At 57.5% G+C, this 16,522-nt stretch overlaps 2 protein-coding genes across 3 annotated transcripts; one reads left to right on the top strand and one right to left on the bottom strand.

Annotated features, from left to right (window-relative positions):
* Positions 1 to 1,212: 1,212 nt before the first annotated feature.
* LOC122709456 (protein phosphatase 1D-like) lies at positions 1,213 to 10,579 on the bottom strand. Of its 2 annotated transcripts, XM_043926834.1 has the most exons (3): positions 9,967 to 10,579; positions 2,620 to 2,690; positions 1,213 to 2,396 (listed from the first exon to the last, which is right to left on the bottom strand). In XM_043926834.1, the coding sequence occupies exons 1-3, from the start codon at positions 10,240 to 10,242 to the stop codon at positions 2,393 to 2,395; spliced, it is 351 nt and encodes a 116-aa protein (XP_043782769.1). In that variant the 5' UTR covers positions 10,243 to 10,579; the 3' UTR covers positions 1,213 to 2,392. The 2 variants fall into 2 exon arrangements, with proteins under 2 accessions (XP_043782769.1, XP_043782770.1); XM_043926835.1 differs by lacking the exon at positions 2,620 to 2,690.
* Positions 10,580 to 10,951: 372 nt separating this feature from the next.
* On the top strand, positions 10,952 to 13,585 carry LBX1 (ladybird homeobox 1). Its single transcript, XM_043926833.1, has 2 exons — positions 10,952 to 11,293; positions 11,977 to 13,585. Exons 1-2 carry the CDS (start codon positions 10,969 to 10,971, stop codon positions 12,495 to 12,497), a joined length of 846 nt encoding a protein of 281 aa, XP_043782768.1. The 5' UTR covers positions 10,952 to 10,968; the 3' UTR covers positions 12,498 to 13,585.
* The last annotated feature ends 2,937 nt before the right edge of the window (positions 13,586 to 16,522 follow it).

The following is a 16,522-nucleotide window of genomic DNA, read 5'->3' as shown; positions in this document are numbered from 1 at the left end:
GATAGGGGCAGATGGGGACTGAGAATTCTAGGAGGGTGTTAGTTCTAACTAGGGGGACTTATCTGCCCATCCCAATTCTTTCCTGCACACCACCTCCTTTTGGCCTGGCCTGGTTGCCCCCAACTCTTTCCCATAGCCCTGGAACAAGGGAACAAGGGACTAAAGGAAGGGTGGTGTGCCCAAATCTGTGCTGGAAAAACAAACACAAGGCAAGCGGGTTCTAAAGTACATTGAGCAGTGAAAGTCACTCAGTTGTGACCGACTCTTTGTAACCCCATGGACTGTAGCCCACCAGGCACCTCTGTCCATGGAATTCTCCAGGCAAGAATACTGGAGTGGGTTGTCATTTCCTTCTCCAGGGGATCTTCCAGACCCAGGGATCTTCCCTGGGGGATTGAACCCAGGTCTCCTGCATTACAAGCATATTCTTTACCATCTGAGCCACGAGGGAAGCTACTGAGCAGTGGGCCTGGATAAGAAAGTCATGTGACTGTTTCTTCTTCTCACGGGTATCCCAGGTAGGGGATGTGTGTGTGTGTGTGTGTGTGTGTCTGCAGAAAACAGAATGGGAAAGCTTACATGCCATGGACAACCCTGGAGGACTGGGATGAGGAGATGTTGAGGGGAGAGGTGGCAAGCAGGAGGGCTGGGGGAAGGGGGAAGTGGAGTCTAAAGACAGGACGATCTGCTCTGCTACTTTCCAGCTGGGTTCCCCAAACAAGCCACTTGAACTTCTGAGTCTCAATTTGCTAGCTGTAACTTGAACTTCAAAGACTGTTATCTACCTACAGGGAGGACCATGTCACCTACTGTGACATGCCAAGATCCTGACTCGGGGGTGGGGTGGGGGGAATCCTGATTCTGGGGTGGGGGAATCCTGATTCGGGTGGGGCAGAATCCTGATTCCGGTCAGTCACGTTCATCAGACTCAGGGTGAGCCCCAGGCAGGCTGAAACCTGGCCTCTGCTCAAACTGAAGTTGCACTCTGCTCCCCAGCCTGGGCTGGGGTTCAGCTTGGGGGTCTATTTTGCCTAGAATCACTTTTTGTGGCCTCCTTGTTTCTCTCTGTCCCCCATCAACCCCCGTCCTGACAAATCCTCCTCTTTTTCCATTCCAGCTTATAAAGTCCTGTTTACCCCCGCGGCTTCTTCAGCCTCCCAAGACAGAGCCCTGAGACGAAAGCGGCTATAGGATTTCTCTTCCCATTTTCATAGTCACAGACCGAAGCCCGCAGCGAGTTAGAAACGCTGGAGGGAGCTTGTTTCGGAGCCCCTCCCGCAGGCTGGGGCCCGAGGGGCCACTGAGAGACGGCGGTCTGGTAAGGGCACCGGGTGCTGGGGTGGGCGCCGGCGCACCATCCGGGGCCTGCGCTTCCCTCCGGCCGCCAGCAGCAGGCGTTGCGGCGGAGGCGCCCTCCGTACCCGAGCATTAACTTAAGAATAGCTCACACTAATCCCTGGCTGTGTGGAAACAGCGTTTTATTAAATGCTTCACACAGATTTGGTATAATAAAGATGAATATATTATATCCTTTGCCTCCCCCAGAGTGAGACAATAATGAGAGGAGAAAAAAAAAACAATAAAGTGAAACATAAATACAATGTAATGGGACTTGTGTCGAGGGACGCGTGGCCTGTCGGGGCTGCCATGCCGCGACCTTGCAGCGGGAGCTTGGGACGGGGTCGCTGGGGAGCCTGTATTCCAGCCTTCCTTGCCCAGCCAGCGGTCCCACCAGCCTCTCTCCACTCCCCCCAGCCAACTCCTCTGCCGCTAGGAGGACTTTCCCTCAGAGAGGCGCCCCTGGAGGGGGTGAAAGCGTCGGGTGTCCTCTGGCCATACCTGTGCCCAGGAGGGGGCCTTGTGCCTTCTCCTCCGCCCCCAAGACGTGGTCTTCTGAAGACGTGGGCTACACAGGACCGACTGAGCAGATGGATAAACTCGAAAGAGGAAAAAATCCAGGTGCGAGGGCTTCAACCTAAGCTCTGCTTCAGAGAAGAGCCGCCTTCCTTGTTCCGCCCTAGTGGCTCTCCCACAACAAGCTGGAGGTCCCCCCACCCCACCCCGGGTGTCCTTTCCATTCCTTCCCCGGGAGCGGCCAAAATCGTTTACCTGAAAAAATTTTCAATGCTTTTCCGGCACACAAAAAATGGAGAATGCTTAGCAATTCAGCCCAACCCCTCCTCGCTCAGGTGGTGGCCGGCCCTGTGAGGGCTCGATTTGCTAGTCCAAGGGAGGCTACCTGGCTCAAATTTAGGAGCGCCTCCTAAACGGAGGCAGGTTCGAATCCCACCTGTGCAGTTGACCAGTGGGACGCAGTCTTAACCTCAGTTTCCTCTTCGGTAAAACCAAGATGTGGTGAGGACTGGAGAAGTTTCTAATGCCTGGGAACCCATCAGCTGTAAAAAAAGAAAAATAAGCAGCTACCAGCTGCTCTTGAAATATTCGTTAAAATAAATAGTCGTTTTGGACCTAGTATTCTCCTGAAACTCACTTCCTCAGGCCCCAAAGCAAGCAACCCCTTTTCCCAAACGAATCGAATGACTTAGTTTCTCATCCATCACTCTCCCTAAATTTCTTGGCCTTTGCCCAGTAAGGGCTTAGAGAGGTTAAGAGACTTACCCAAGAACACACTGCTGGGCAGTGGTGGAGCCGTCTGGGGTCCAGGTGCCATCAGTCCATCTCACATGCCTCTGCAAAGACACCCCAGACAGCCTCGTCCCCAGCCGCCTGGCCTCCGGAAGCCCAAGGCACCGAAGCAAGAAAAACAAATGCATAGAGGCGGAAGAAGAGGAGGAGGCAGCAGCAGAAGACGAGGATTCTGCTGGGGTGGGAGGAGGGATGAGCAGGGAAGGGGGGACTCGAGGTGCCTTCGGTGGACTTCTCAAGACCCCCGGAGACCAGACTGGGGCCTCGGTCGCGCCGGCCCCGAAGGGTCAGCGATGTCAGCGCAAGGGTCTCCGGCAGCCCGAGGTTCACTCCATAGGAGTGGGGAGGCTGCTGGAGAGAGGGCGGGGCCGACTGCCTGGAGGTGAACGGTTCTGGAGAAGAGCCGGAGGAATCAAGAGGCAGTGGATGTTGGACGGGATGAGGGCGAACCCTCAAGATCAGAAACCCAGAGGCTGGTGAAAAGTGGAAAAGCCAAAGGAAGCTGGTTCTGCTCAAACGAAATAAGGTTGAAGGTGGTGTGCACTTAGACAAGACCCTCATGCTGGGAAAGACTGAAGGCAAGAGGAGAAGGGGACGACAGAGAACGAGATGGTTAGATGGCAACACCGACTCAATGGACACGAATTTGAGTAAGCTCCAGGAATGGTGAAGGACAGGGAAGCCTGGCGTGCTGCAGTCCATGGGGTCGCAGAGTCGGAGAACAACAGGCCTAGCGGCCTCCGGTGCTCCCCTTCAGCGCCGGCTGACGCGAGGTGGGGGCGGGAGGGTGGGCTGCCGCCTCAAGAACTGGATCTATGGGTGGGTGGGTCGGTGGGTCGATGGGTCAGTGGGGGTGGGGTTGGGGAAGAAGCACAACCTGGGGATCCACCGTGGGTGAAAAGTCCCGCAGCTTCCCTCGAGCTCCATTCTAAGCACAAGGAAAATCCCGGCCCAGACGAAGCAGCCCCTGGACACCCGGGCTCTGAGCACAGGAGCCCGCCTTCTCCTCTCTGCTCAGAGCCACCCCGCCCACGTTCTCTGCGCGACTGGGCATTGCCGCAGCTCGCTTGCCCACAGGTCGGGTGGGCCCCCTCCTTCCCTATTCCGGCCCTGGTCCCGCTGCCTGTTTTCTCTTGCCTGGGGTCTTAAGAGCGGCTTCGCTGGGACAGCCCTGCTCAGTAGGCACCCTCTGACTGGTGGGGCCGCAGGGATTCGGGGGACCAGTGAGTCTCCTGGGATTGGGCCCGGCAGAACCCAGGATGCTAGCGGCCAGGAGTCTTCTATCTGGCTCCCTCCTCAAGCGCGTTAGTGACCCCCTCTTCCCCTCAACCGGAAGGTGAGGCGCTAATGCAATGAGCCCCTGCACAGCTGCTGAATTATTCACGTGAAGTTTATTATGAGAAGCCTGACTCAGGCCTTTCTGGAGCCCGCCTAACCACGTCGCTGGCCAGCTCCTAAGTCTACTCGCCCCTCCCCACTTAGGTTCCTTTCCCCATCCACCTGTCCTGGCCCAGGCTCCTCTGCCTGGCGCCCTCCCACTGGCAGAGACCTCTGTGGTAGCCTGATCACCATTTGCGGTTTGGGGAGCTCAGGGACCCAGGAGTTGGTTTAGTAGTAGATCAGTTCTTGGTGCTTCTGTAGATGGCATAGCAGCATAGTGAATGGAACCCCTATTGTGGACCCAGGACTGGGGTGCAGCCTGTCCCCAACTCCCCCCTGCAGCCCCAAGCAACCATCCCAGGAGCCCACCAGTCCATGTCCCAGGCTGCAGACCTGCTGAGGGTGCACAGGGGACCAACCAACCTCAGCAGCTCGATGCCCAGGCCAGGGAGTGAGGGGCACTCTTTCTCCCCCTCTGGGTTGGCACTTCTGGCCTCCTGATCAGCTTCTCTGCTTACCAGGAAAGTGGTCCTCACTTCTGTACCTACCCCAGTGCTTCTGGATTTTCATGGCTCATTTCAAATGCTACTCCCTGTGGGACAGAACCAGACACTACTCCCCCCACCCCACCACCCCTGGCCCCTATCCTTTACCCTCTACATAGTCCCCTGAGCTACTGGGGAGGAGGTGTATTTCCTGCCACTCCTACTGGCCCATCTCTCTCCTTCTGTCTGTTCCTCCTCTCTGCTTCTGGGCTCAAAATAGGATGGGAACCTGTTTTTTTTGTTTTTGTTTTTTTTTTTAAGAGAGAAGGTTAACAAACTCCATTCCTGAGTCAGGCCATACCGCAGCTGGGTCCAGAACTTAGGACACTCCCCACCCACCATGGCCAAAAAGCATTAAAGAATGAGGTCTCTGTGCCCCTTCATGTATATTGGAGGTACAAGCCACAGGAGTGCCTCATACATCTGCACGCAGCTGGAAAAACAATGCACCTACCCTTCCCTTACTCCCTTCTCTGTCTCTCAGGGGGCACAGGCAGAGGTCCCTGCCTAGTTCTCTCTTTTATCTCTTATTCATTTAGTTTATTAATTCAACGAATGCATGGAGAGTTCTTCATATATGCCACGCTGGCACAGGTCATGGAGAGGAGTTTCAGGTTCCCAAGTTCACAGCCAGGTGGAGAGAGGTAGAAGGACAGACAACAACCAGCAGTTCCTGGCAATCTGACAGTGTCTCCACGGGGAATGTTTGAAGGGGCACAGAGGACAGAACAGGCAGGAAAGTTTCCCCAAGATGAGTTGAGCACTAAAAACAGCAAGAAGTGCCAGGAGGGAATTCCTTGGCGGTCCAGTGGTTAGGATTTCTCACTCTCACTGTCAGGCCCCAAGTTCCATCCCTGGTCAGGGAACTAAAATCCCATAAGCATGCAGCATAGGAAAAAAAAAAAAGTGCCAGGCGGGGCAGCAATAGATTTACTTCTGGCCTCAGGGTGAGGGAAGCAAAGGCCTGGGACCAAAATGAGGGCTGCAGGAATATGGTCACTTGGGCCTTGAGCATCTTTCCTCATCTCTATCTATCTGTGTTACTCAGTGATCTGTTGATCCCCCTACACTTCCAAAGGGCAATCAGTTACCCCATACAGGACTGAAGGGCCAGAAAGAGGTTGGCTTATGTGGTGGGACCACCTGTCACTAGGTTCTAAAGTAGTTCAGCTCATGAACGAAGTTGGGGAGGTGAGAAGAGAGAAGGAAAGAAGGGTGCTCTCTAAAAAAGTGCCCTGGTCTTAGAGCCTACCCCCATCTCTCTGCCAGAAGAGGTCCCGAGAGCTAGTCATGGTCAGAGACAGCAGGGCAGGTCCAGAAGCAGGCTTGGAGCCTGGCATGAATTTCAGAGCAGCTGGCTCCCTGCTCCCCAGATCTGCAGAGAGGCAGCTTCTCTCTCCCTTCCCCTATTGGCCTGCTTCTGGCCTTAACCTTTTCTGGATCTCCAACCCCTTTTGAGAATTCAGTGTGTTATATAATATTGCCCCTGAAAAAATATGAACACTTGGGCTCATATACAAAATTTTACACACAATTTCTGGGATCTACAGAGCCCCTAAAGTCCATTCAAAGAAACTTTGGGCTCCAGTTAAAAATCTTATGGTTCTAGGATTAAGATTTGAGTCAGAAAAAAAAACAAAAACAAAAAAACAGTCTTTAAGTCCTAACTACTCCCAAACAGGCTGTGTGACTTTGGCTGTGTTACTTAACTTCTCTGTGTTACTAACTTCATTTTCCTTATATGTAATCAGGGTAATAGCAGTAACTACCTCATAGGGTTGTGAGTAATAAGTGAAATCAATAAAACTCTTAGCCGGAAGCCAAGCACATGGTAAGGGCTTATGGTGTTTATTGTCATGGTTATTATTATTGTTGTTACTGCAGAAGGTGGCCCAGGGCAGAAAATAAAAACCAAGTGGGCAGTTCTGGTTCAGCCAGGGTGGCAGGAGTCTGCTTCTACAGCAGAAGAAACACTCTCTGAATTCCATGAGGAGTGTCACAGTAGCAGGTCCCTGGGGGACAAAAATGATCCCACTTGGTGGTCAAGTTAACTCATTTCCAGCAATGTCAGAACTTTTTTTCTCAGGGAAGCTCTGGCCTGAAGGCCAACCTGATGCTTACACAAATAATCTGGAAATGAATGGAGCTACCAAAACAATCTGGATTAAAGCTAACAGAGCCTTTGGGGATTTATTTGAATTATTCTCCCATGCTAAGTAATAACTCCTTGTGTATCAGTCTACAGTGTCCCCTTATCCTCACAATTCATGCAATGTTCTTTCCCTCTTCTTTGTCTGAAGAGGGAAACTAGGGGACAAGCAGATCCGGGGCAGAATAATCCCTTCCCCTTGCAGTGGAGATGGAATAAGGCTGGAATACCCTGGTGGTATAGACAGCAAAGCAGGAATTCGGGAGTCAGGATGCAATATTGACCAGGCTCTGAAGACAGGCATTCCCTCTGTAGAACAGACTCCGGGACCAACTCCAGGGGAGAAGACAATGGCCCAGCTGACTGGGAAGTGGGGAACCCTCTGGAGCCTTCCAGATCCAGCACTGGATGCCTGGAAGGGGGCTGAGCAGAAGGTGAGATCCTGGAGCAATGGCATATTCCTTCCAACCAACCCCTACCCTACCTGTCTCTGAGTTACTTCCTTTTCCAAATCTCCTGATCTCCAAAACTCCTCTGAGGTGGGACCACCAAAGCCCAAGCCTTCCCCCTCTACACAATTGTCTATACTCCATTTGCCTGACAAAAACTCATTCAATCAATACTTGAGGGTGTCCCCATTCTTGCCTAGCCTGTGAATGTCTGAAGTGGACAACCCCCACATCAAGGACCCTGCCCTAAGGGATCTCCCATTCTGGCAGGAGAGGGAATGAGGCTGAGGGCAAACCCCAAACACAGCCCCTAGCTCTGCAGAAGGGTTTGGGCTCTCGTGAGTTCAGAAGATTCTATCCTCCTACACACTGGGGTCTGGAGTGAGTTGGGGGGGGACGGGACAATGGACTGGTTTTTGAAGATAATCTCGATGCGGTGATGGATTTAGGGGACCCTGGACAAAAATAGGCAGGTGATACCATGTGCCCCCTGATTCCCCAGCTATGCTGGCCAGAGCTGTTTGGCCAGCCAAGAGTACAACCAATTAGGCCAAAAAACCCCAAAACCTTGGGATTGGACAGCCAAGAAGGGAAGAAGATTTGACGATGGTGATTAGAAGGGGTACTATAGCAGATGATTTTGGAATGTCCTGTGCACTTTGACAAAACGTGGCCATAGACTGAAGGTCCAAGGAAACAGGACTCCAGGGGAGGCATTCTATGCTGCCACCTCTCTGCTCCCCAATTCACATTCCTCACCTTCCTGGCAACCTCACAATAATCCTGAACTCTGCTGGTCCTGAGGGACTGGGAGATGGGAGGAACAGGGTTGTCCTTGCAATCCTGTCTTGCAGACCAATGTCAGGTGTGGAGAGATGAACAGACTGGAAGAATAGGGGAGGAGGAGTATGGGTGAGAGCTCCTCTGGAGGATGAGGACCAAAGAGTCCCCATTCCCTGATGTGGAGGGGCCTCTTCTGGATATGGTTTGCCTCAGACTCTGGGTCGTGGCTTTGGGGGTTATGGCAGGAATGGGCTGTGGGCCAGGGGTGAGGTGGAATCCTAAGAGCAGAAAGTGAGAGACAGCAGACCCTTTTCCATCTCAGAGCTTCCAAGCCAGCAGGGTTCAGCTCCCCGGAACCCTCTTCTTCGGGTCCCTCTTCACCATCTCTGGACTCTGAGCCCTGGCCCAACCTTACCTCATGGCTCTCAGAGCATCACTGATGCATGAGACTGGCCTGCCTGGGGGATAGTTCTGCATCTCTGGGGGAACAGTCTCACCATTCCTGCTTCTAAAGTACCTGTCCTTTCCCCAAAATGCAAGACAAAGACGGGGAGAGAGGGTAAATAGCTCTTCCCAACACTGCCAGGCAGGCCTGGGGCAGGCACTGGGGTCCCAAACAAGAATCCTCTCTCCCTACACTGTCCTTTTTTTACTCTGGAGAGCTACAAGCCCTTTTCCAAACAAACAACTAACCTGGAGATAAAGAAACTGATCTCTGATGCTCAGAGGTCCCTATGCTAGAGGCATCCAGGAAAAGAACCTGTCCCCTGCCCCGCAGCCCAGCTTGGTTTTCTCTCTGGAGCAGGTAGGACAGGGCAAGAAGCCCAAGAAGTCCTATTCTTCCCATCCCAGCCTCTGAGTCGGGCCACGGTCCTCTGCACTGGCCTCTCTGGAGCCGTCTCTGGACCAAGCAGGGCTGCCAGACTGCGCTGCCTGCCCTGGAGTTTACAAACAAAGCCAGAGAAAGGGCTGGGGCTGTGTGTGAGGAGGACAGCAGCTATTCCTCCCTCAGCTGCGGCCAGTCCCCTCCTCTCCTCCTTTCTATGGGGGCAGAAACAGAAAACTAGGGTGGCAGGGCAAGTAGCTGCATACAAACCAAAGGAAGGACTCAAGAGAAAAAAAAACTAGGGGCACAACCCTCTTGGGTGCCTCAGGGGGATGAAAAACATAGGCATGCCCAAATACCCACAAGTTTACATATGTTTACACAAATATATCCATGGAGAACCACACATATATATACATATTCGAACACGTAAACACATTCAAATACCGATGCACACAAATGCTCGCTTGATACGCACAGAGTTCGGGCCATAGGGTTGCCAGAGCCCAGTCTCACTCGAACCCCAGCTCCCTGCGGGTTCCTGAGAGCGCAGCCCTAGCCGTGGCCCGGCCCCCTCTGGGCCCCCCGCCCCGCATCCGGAACAGCTGGAGTCGGCCTGGTGGTGCACTCAGGCCGGGCGCTGGGCTGGGCGGGGCCGGCAGCGGGGCCCCGGCCGGGGCCGGGCAGAGCGCAGCGGGGAGGCCCTGAGCCTGCCCCGTTAGCCCCGGCACCCGGCCCGGTTACCTCGGTCGGACGCCGATCACCAGACGGGCCGTGGCCCCAGTCGGCCCGGAGAGCAGAGGCCCGAAAAGAGTGTGCAAAATTGCGGGAGGAGGTAAGGCTGTCGCTTCGGCTCCGGCCAGGGGAGAGGTGCCTAGAGCCATCAACAACTACTCCCCCCGCCACCTCTCGGCTGGGTAAGGCTGTGTCCTCGGACTGGCCTCCTCCCCCAACCCCTGGGATTCCCCCACCCCTGAGTCCTGTGTCGCCTCACCCAGGGCTGCAGAACCTCCTTGGACCTACCGCGGGCCACCCCGAGGGCTGCAGATTCCTTCCGCCAGGCGCTGTCGCCCAAGGCCGTGGGTGAGGGGTAAGTGGGTCTAGGGGTAGGGGCGCTGCGTCCTTGATCTCAGCTCGACAAAGTCTGCTCTGGGTGGCGACGGAGCCCACCCAGGCTCCCGGTCTTACCTGGCCCGCGCGGCGGCTGCATACCTCCCCGGCTGGGCTCTTGCCGCCCTTCTCGGGCGCCAAATCCCGGGTTGGAGAGCCCGAGATCTCCGGGCCAGCGCTGCCATCACAGCCAGGCCGGCGGGAGGCGGGTGCTCCGGGAGCGCGGCTCGCAGTTTGGGGTGGGGGCGGCGGCTTTTCAGTCGCCGGAGGTTCGGGTGCAATAAAGGCGCGGCTAATGTAATTTACAAACAGCTCGGGCCGAGCGCGGCGCAGCGCCCGGACTGACAGGCGCATTAGGCAGGCTAATTCCAGCCGGCTCCTCCTACCCCAGGCCCGCTAATTAATGAGCTTCCCAACTTAGAGCAGCCTGCATTGGACAGACAGAGAGTGAAAGAGAGGACGAGGGAGAAGGAGAGAAGGAGAGAGACGGGGGGAGCAGAGAAGAGAGAAGAGGGAGGGAAAGAGGGAGGGAGAACGGGAGGAGAGAGAACAGAGAGAAAGAAGAGAGGAGAAAGACGGAGAGAAAGAGAGAGAGAAGTGCCGCTGCAGATAATTGATTACTCCTCGATCAAGGCTAACTTGTTAGCAATAGTCAATTGCCCCATCTCTCCGCCTCCCCTCGCAGTACGGGATCGGCGCCCTCGCCTCGGCTCTTCCAACTGCTGCCGCCAGGACCCTGGGCCAGGAACCGCCGCGGAGCCACCTGACACCTTTAAATAGCACCGGGGCTGGCGAAACTGGAGCCCCGCGCGGCGCGCCCCGGCTTGGGCCTCGGGTTGCTGGAAGCCCCGGCGGCGGCAGCGCCCGCGTCAGCGCCCTCCTTCCGGGGCCCCGTGCGGCTCTGCTCGCCTCTGCTGCTGCGCTAATCGGCCCCGAGCCCGGCCCGCGCCCTGCCCGGCGCGGCCTCCTTCCCGCCTGCTTCCCGCCTGCTGCCTGCCGCGCCGTCCGGCGCCCGAGCTGCCCGCGGGCTGGGTCCCCGAGGCCCGAGCCGCCCGGGCCGGGCCCCCAAGCGAGGCCGAGATGACTTCCAAGGAGGACAGCAAGGCGGCGCCGGGGGAGGAGAGGCGGCGCAGCCCGCTGGACCACCTGCCGCCTCCCGCCAACTCCAACAAGCCGCTGACGCCGTTCAGCATCGAGGACATCCTCAACAAGCCGTCTGTGCGGAGAAGTTACTCGCTGTGCGGGGCGGCGCACCTGCTGGCGGCCGCGGACAAGCACGCGCCGGGCGGCTTGCCCCTGGCGGGCCGCGCGCTGCTCTCTCAGACCTCGCCGCTGTGCGCGCTTGAGGAGCTCGCTAGCAAGACTTTTAAGGGGCTGGAGGTCAGCGTCCTGCAGGCAGCCGAAGGTAGGCGCCACCAGTGGGTTCCCCCGCGCCCAGCACCCCGCGCCCTCTTCCGTGTGTCCCACGCTTACTTCCCCGTGTCTCTGCCCGCCTCACCCCCCACGCCGGTCGTCAGGGCCCTCCAACCCAAGCCGCTGCCACTGGGAGTGGAGATGCGTGGAACAGGACCCAAACCCTGTCTCCTAGAGACCTCGGGATAGGCTAGAGTGACCGCGGAGGGAGGCGGGAACCCAAGATCTCTCCGCGGTCTGCCTGGTTCCCTCCCGTTCTCAGTGGCCTGGTCACTCCTAGCCCTGTTCCTGGGGTGGGGAATGGAGAGCCTTTGCTGGGACCTTTTGGGTAGCAGTAGAGTCGTGTTGATTGCGACGAGGTGGAGAGCCAACATTCACACCCAGTCAGAGCGTCCCTGTCTGGCTCTCATGTTCTAGCGACCTCGGGTCTTTCAAACGAACTCTCAGGTGACGGGGCAGAGATCAAAACAATTTTTCCTAGGGACTTCCGGTAGAGGAGAGATGGAGGAAGGGGACTTGCCGTAGCCTAGGCTTGCCCTAGTCCAGGTGGCCGAATCTAATCCGAGAAGGGAACAGCGGCAGACTGATGGCCGGATGGGTCTAGGTGGGGTGAGTAAGGGCCGGGGTGGGGTCTCCTCTCCCCGGGCGCAAGCCTATACTCTGGTTTCCTCGCAGGCCGTGACGGGATGACCATCTTTGGGCAGCGGCAGACCCCCAAAAAGCGACGAAAGTCGCGTACAGCCTTCACCAATCACCAGATCTATGAGTTGGAGAAGCGCTTTCTCTACCAGAAGTACCTGTCCCCCGCCGATCGCGACCAAATTGCGCAGCAGCTGGGCCTCACCAATGCTCAGGTCATCACCTGGTTCCAGAATCGGCGCGCCAAGCTTAAACGGGACCTGGAGGAGATGAAGGCCGACGTGGAGTCCGCCAAGAAACTGGGCCCTAGCGGGCAGATGGACATCGTGGCGCTGGCCGAACTCGAGCAGAACTCGGAGGCCGCGGGCGGCGGCGGCGGCGGCTGCGGCAGGGCTAAGTCAAGGCCTGGCTCTCCGACACTCCCCCCAGGCGCCCCGCAGGCCCCGGGCGCCGGGCCCCTGCAGCTCTCGCCAGCCTCCCCGCTCACAGACCAGCCAGCCAGCAGCCAGGACTGCTCGGAGGACGAGGAAGACGAAGAAATCGACGTGGACGATTGAGCGGCGCCCGGCATCTTCCACCGCCCGCGGGCTCCGAGAGCCGGATGCCCGCCGCCTCCCGGACCGGACCGCCGAGGGGAGCTGGGACCTCCTCTGCAACTCCCGCCTTCTCCCCATTCTTGGCCCGGACTCGGCTCCCGGCAGCCGCCTCTTCCCTCTCGAAGCAATAAACCCGGGCTGGCCGGCCGAGCCGGTCGCCGCGCGCTGCCTCCACCGCCCCGGGAGCCCTCGCCGCGCAATTCTGTCTGGCTTCTGTATAAATATTTAAGCCTATATACCGGGTTCTTCCCACCGCAGCCTGACTTCCTTTCTTTTATTTGTTAAAGTTTTGGAGAGTTCCTTGATTTCAAAGCTCAGGCTGCCGGCTTTGCTGAGGGCGAGGCAGAATCGAGGGTAACAAACACTTAACCTCGAGGTCTGGGGGAGGGGGCCGCCCCGACTTTTTGATTTTTCTCTGCATGTGGCGAATGCACCGGCCCTCTCCCTCCTCACCTCCCTAGACCTATTGCAGTTGATTTCTTTTATTCCCTTCTGCCTTTATTTCCCCCCAGCGTGGGAAGGGACTGAGGGGGACAACCGGGTCCTGACTTGCAAGTTTCAAATTAATGTTTTCTCCCCCCACAACCTCCCACCCCTCGAGAGAAAAGTCTGTTTTCGATGCCATTTCTGCCTCCTAATGCCCAGAAATGTTATTTTAAAGATTCCTTCCCACCCTCTCTTGGTTGCCTTGGACTGACTACTGGGGTCTGGGTCTTAGGGACAAAGCAGGGGGAAATCCAACAACCAATCAACCAACGAAAACGGAACCCAAAGTCCAAGCATTATTTTTTACTCTTTTTAGAATTTCTTTGCATGTGACAGAGACTGAGAGGAGGCCCACCTAAATCCTCGCCCCACCTCCTCCAGAGCTCTGGGTCTGCCTTGCAGTCTCCAATGCCCTGCTCCTAGCTCGACTTGGCCAGACAAGGGTGGCTGGATGAGGGTGGGTCCCGCGTGCCACTCCCCTTCTCCTGCCCTGCCCTCTCCCTCCCGGACTGTACCTAAGGCCTCTTTCTCCGATAAATAAAGTCTTTGCCATTTTACTAGAACCGGCGGTGACCGTGTCTGAATGAATGGACCTTCTTCAGTGAAGCCGCGGCAGGCTCGGTGTCTCTCGGCTCCTGCTCTCGGGCTGCCTAGGCCTTGGCGATTTGGAGGAGTTTCGGGGCAGGCGTGAGAATGAAGGGTGAGGGGGAAGTGGTGAGAGAGAGGAGGCGCTCGTTGCCCACGAACACGCGGCAGCTACCAAATGGTGAGGGGGCGAGAGAAGCGGGCTTCGCCAGGTCCGGGTAAAAAGTGAGGCGTACAATGCTGGAAGGAAATCTGTGCGTACTTTGAGGGTGCCACGGGTGCAAAATTAATTTATGTGGGGCAAAGGCTGAGGGTGGGGGGACTTGCCCTGGGGTTCGTGCAACGCAGCCGGGACCCAAGGGTATTCTTCCTGCGCTCCCCGGAACACCGGCTAAGCCTTGGGTGGTACAGCTCAGTCGGACAGCGGGGTGGAGCCTGAGGGCTCCCAAGTTTCGGTTCGCCAGAGGGCCTCAGCCTTGGGGGAGGGAAGAAAATAAAGCCAAAGGCACGAGGGCAGGCTAAATTGCTGACACGGGCACAGGAAGATGTGAGCCCGAGGCGTCTGAGTTGGGATGGATTTCTGGTAACGCTCACAAATTCTGGGACCCGAACGCTGCTGGGGACAGAGACATAAATCTACCAAGGACTCTGCGGGGGGGTGGGGTGGGGGTGTCCCAGCCCCCCGAGTGCGGCTGGGGCAGGAACAGGGGCAGCTTTCACTTTTCTGAACGGACCGGGTTTCTCTCTGGGCTTTTGTTATCACTGGGCTGGCGAGTGGCCGCTGTCACTAGAGGAAGGTCCCGCCTCCAGGCCACTCGGCTCTCTTTCTAAGCAAAATTGATGTGAGAAATGCGCATCTGTTCTCGGGCAGGCGCTGGGGCCCCGGGGCCTGAATCCGGAACGTGCGAGTCCACGAGGAAACTAAGGGAGAAAAATAGAAAAAGGAGAACAGAAAAAACACTTCAAAATCTGATCGAGAAAGTGGAAAGCCACAGAGACGAGGGGAGAAAGAGGAAAAGCTACACAGAGAGAGAAACAGAGAAACAGACGGAGAGAGAAAAAGGGAATGGGGAAAAGAGGAGCGGCGAGAGCGAAAGAAGGAAAGAGCCGGCCGGGCAGCCGGGCCGGCGCGAGGCCGGTTCCTCCCGGGCGACATAAATCGCCCTCAAAGGATGGATGGGTCTGTAATTCGGAGCGCGGACCATGAAGGCCGGGACGAATGGACCCGGGCGGCCGCTGACAGGCGACAATAGCCGGGCCCAGCCCCCCGTGGCTCCGGGTGCGGGCGCGGCCACGGCCCTCCGCAGCCCAGAGCGCGCCGGCGCTGGCGACCATATGGTTTTTGAATTTTCTTCACAATTTGTAGACAATTTGATGGATTAGGTCCCCGCGCGCGCCTCCCCGGCACAAAGACGGCGCAGGGACCGCGGCGCGGCGGTCACTCGGGCATCTGCGCCCGCCGTGCGCACCCCGCCCCCGCCCGGCCCCCGCCCGGCGCCCGGAGCCCGAGGCCGCCCGCCCAACACGCCCATGAATCCCAATGAAGCGGCCCTGGCACCTCGGGCCGCTCCCCGCTTCGCGGCCCCGGGCCGGGCCCTGCTGGGTCCCTTCGGACTGGGGGCGGCGGCCCCGGGGCTAAGCCCACCCGAGCTGCGGGGCCCGCGGGGCGCGCAGCTAAGCAGGCGCATCGGGGCTGAGGAGAAACGGGGCCATTTATCCGCCCGTCTAGTTAAAGCGGGTTATTTGTTTGCTTCCCTGGCCTCCCCCTCCCCTCCCCCTTCCCTCCTCCCCCTCCTTCCCCTTCTGCCTTTTATTCTTTTGTCTCTAAATGGATTTAATGAGCCTGAAAAACATGACAATTGAATATAACCAAGAAATAAAAAATAACGAGGGAGGAAGGAAGGAGGAAAAGAAGGAAAGAAGGAAGGGCAAGGATTAATAAAATAAAGGGGAAAATCCATTCAATTCAGCAAATGTTTGTTGTGCGTCTTTTCTGCACCAGGCCACGCTGGGGGCTGGGGAAATGGAAACGAATCAGATCCAGTTCCGGCCCTCAAGGAACTCCCAGTCTAGCGGACGGGGCCCCCACCGAAGACAGAGGGGACTGGGCCGAGGGGCAGGGGAGCGCCTTTTGCAGAGCTCGGAGAAACGACTTCGGGCTTGGGGTAGAGGGGGCTTCAGGGAGGAGGTGGCTTTGGACCCAGGCCTGGAAAGACGAGGAGGAATTCGTTGTTTCTATAGGCCAGAGAGAAGGCGGGCGGAAGGAGGGACTGCAGTCGTCGGAGGGAAGGGGAGAGAGGCGAACGCTGAGCCCTGGGCTGAACCCAAGGAGTCCCGGGGAGAGCGCGCTGTGCAGGGTCCCACACCGTTTGGGGAGCGGATTCAAGCCGCCCCGACGCAGTCTTCTCGGCTGCGCTGGATTCCGTGCCTCCGCCAGGCTGCCCGTGGGCTTCTGGAGCCTCGCTGACAGCGCGCGTGGGCTTGGAGGTCGGACTTGTTCGACCGGGCAGCGTGGTGCGGGACTAGTCTCCTGGCCCCATCGCGCAGGGAGGCGGTGGCAACCGAGGGCAAGGGCTGAGGGACTTGTCTGGCCACCGGAGGGAGGAGCTGGGATCAGGGAGGCCTGGGCTCTAGCTCACCCTCTCCCAGGCAATCCGGCTCCGATGAGAGCAGCTACCCGCGCGCCGCCCCGAGCGCTGGGATGGCTTTGGCCGAGCTTCGGGCGCTACACCAAGAACCTGTGATGTGAGAGGCCCTCCAACCCAAGTGCTGGCCCTGGTCTTCGCAGGCGCCGGCCCGGCGGGCCTCGGGTGCGGCTGTGCGGGGTGTGTTCACTCTGTGCGCTCTGTGGGGGCCGGGCGCGTGCATTATGTGTTTATTCTCTGAGAGTGAGTGTACGTGCAAGTGTGGCCTGG

This window comes from Cervus elaphus, chromosome 15 (genome assembly GCF_910594005.1).
Source record: "Cervus elaphus chromosome 15, mCerEla1.1, whole genome shotgun sequence".
Taxonomy (NCBI): Eukaryota; Metazoa; Chordata; class Mammalia; order Artiodactyla; family Cervidae; genus Cervus; species Cervus elaphus.
Note: the sequence above shows the minus strand (reverse complement) of the source record. Positions and strands in the feature narration are given on the sequence as shown.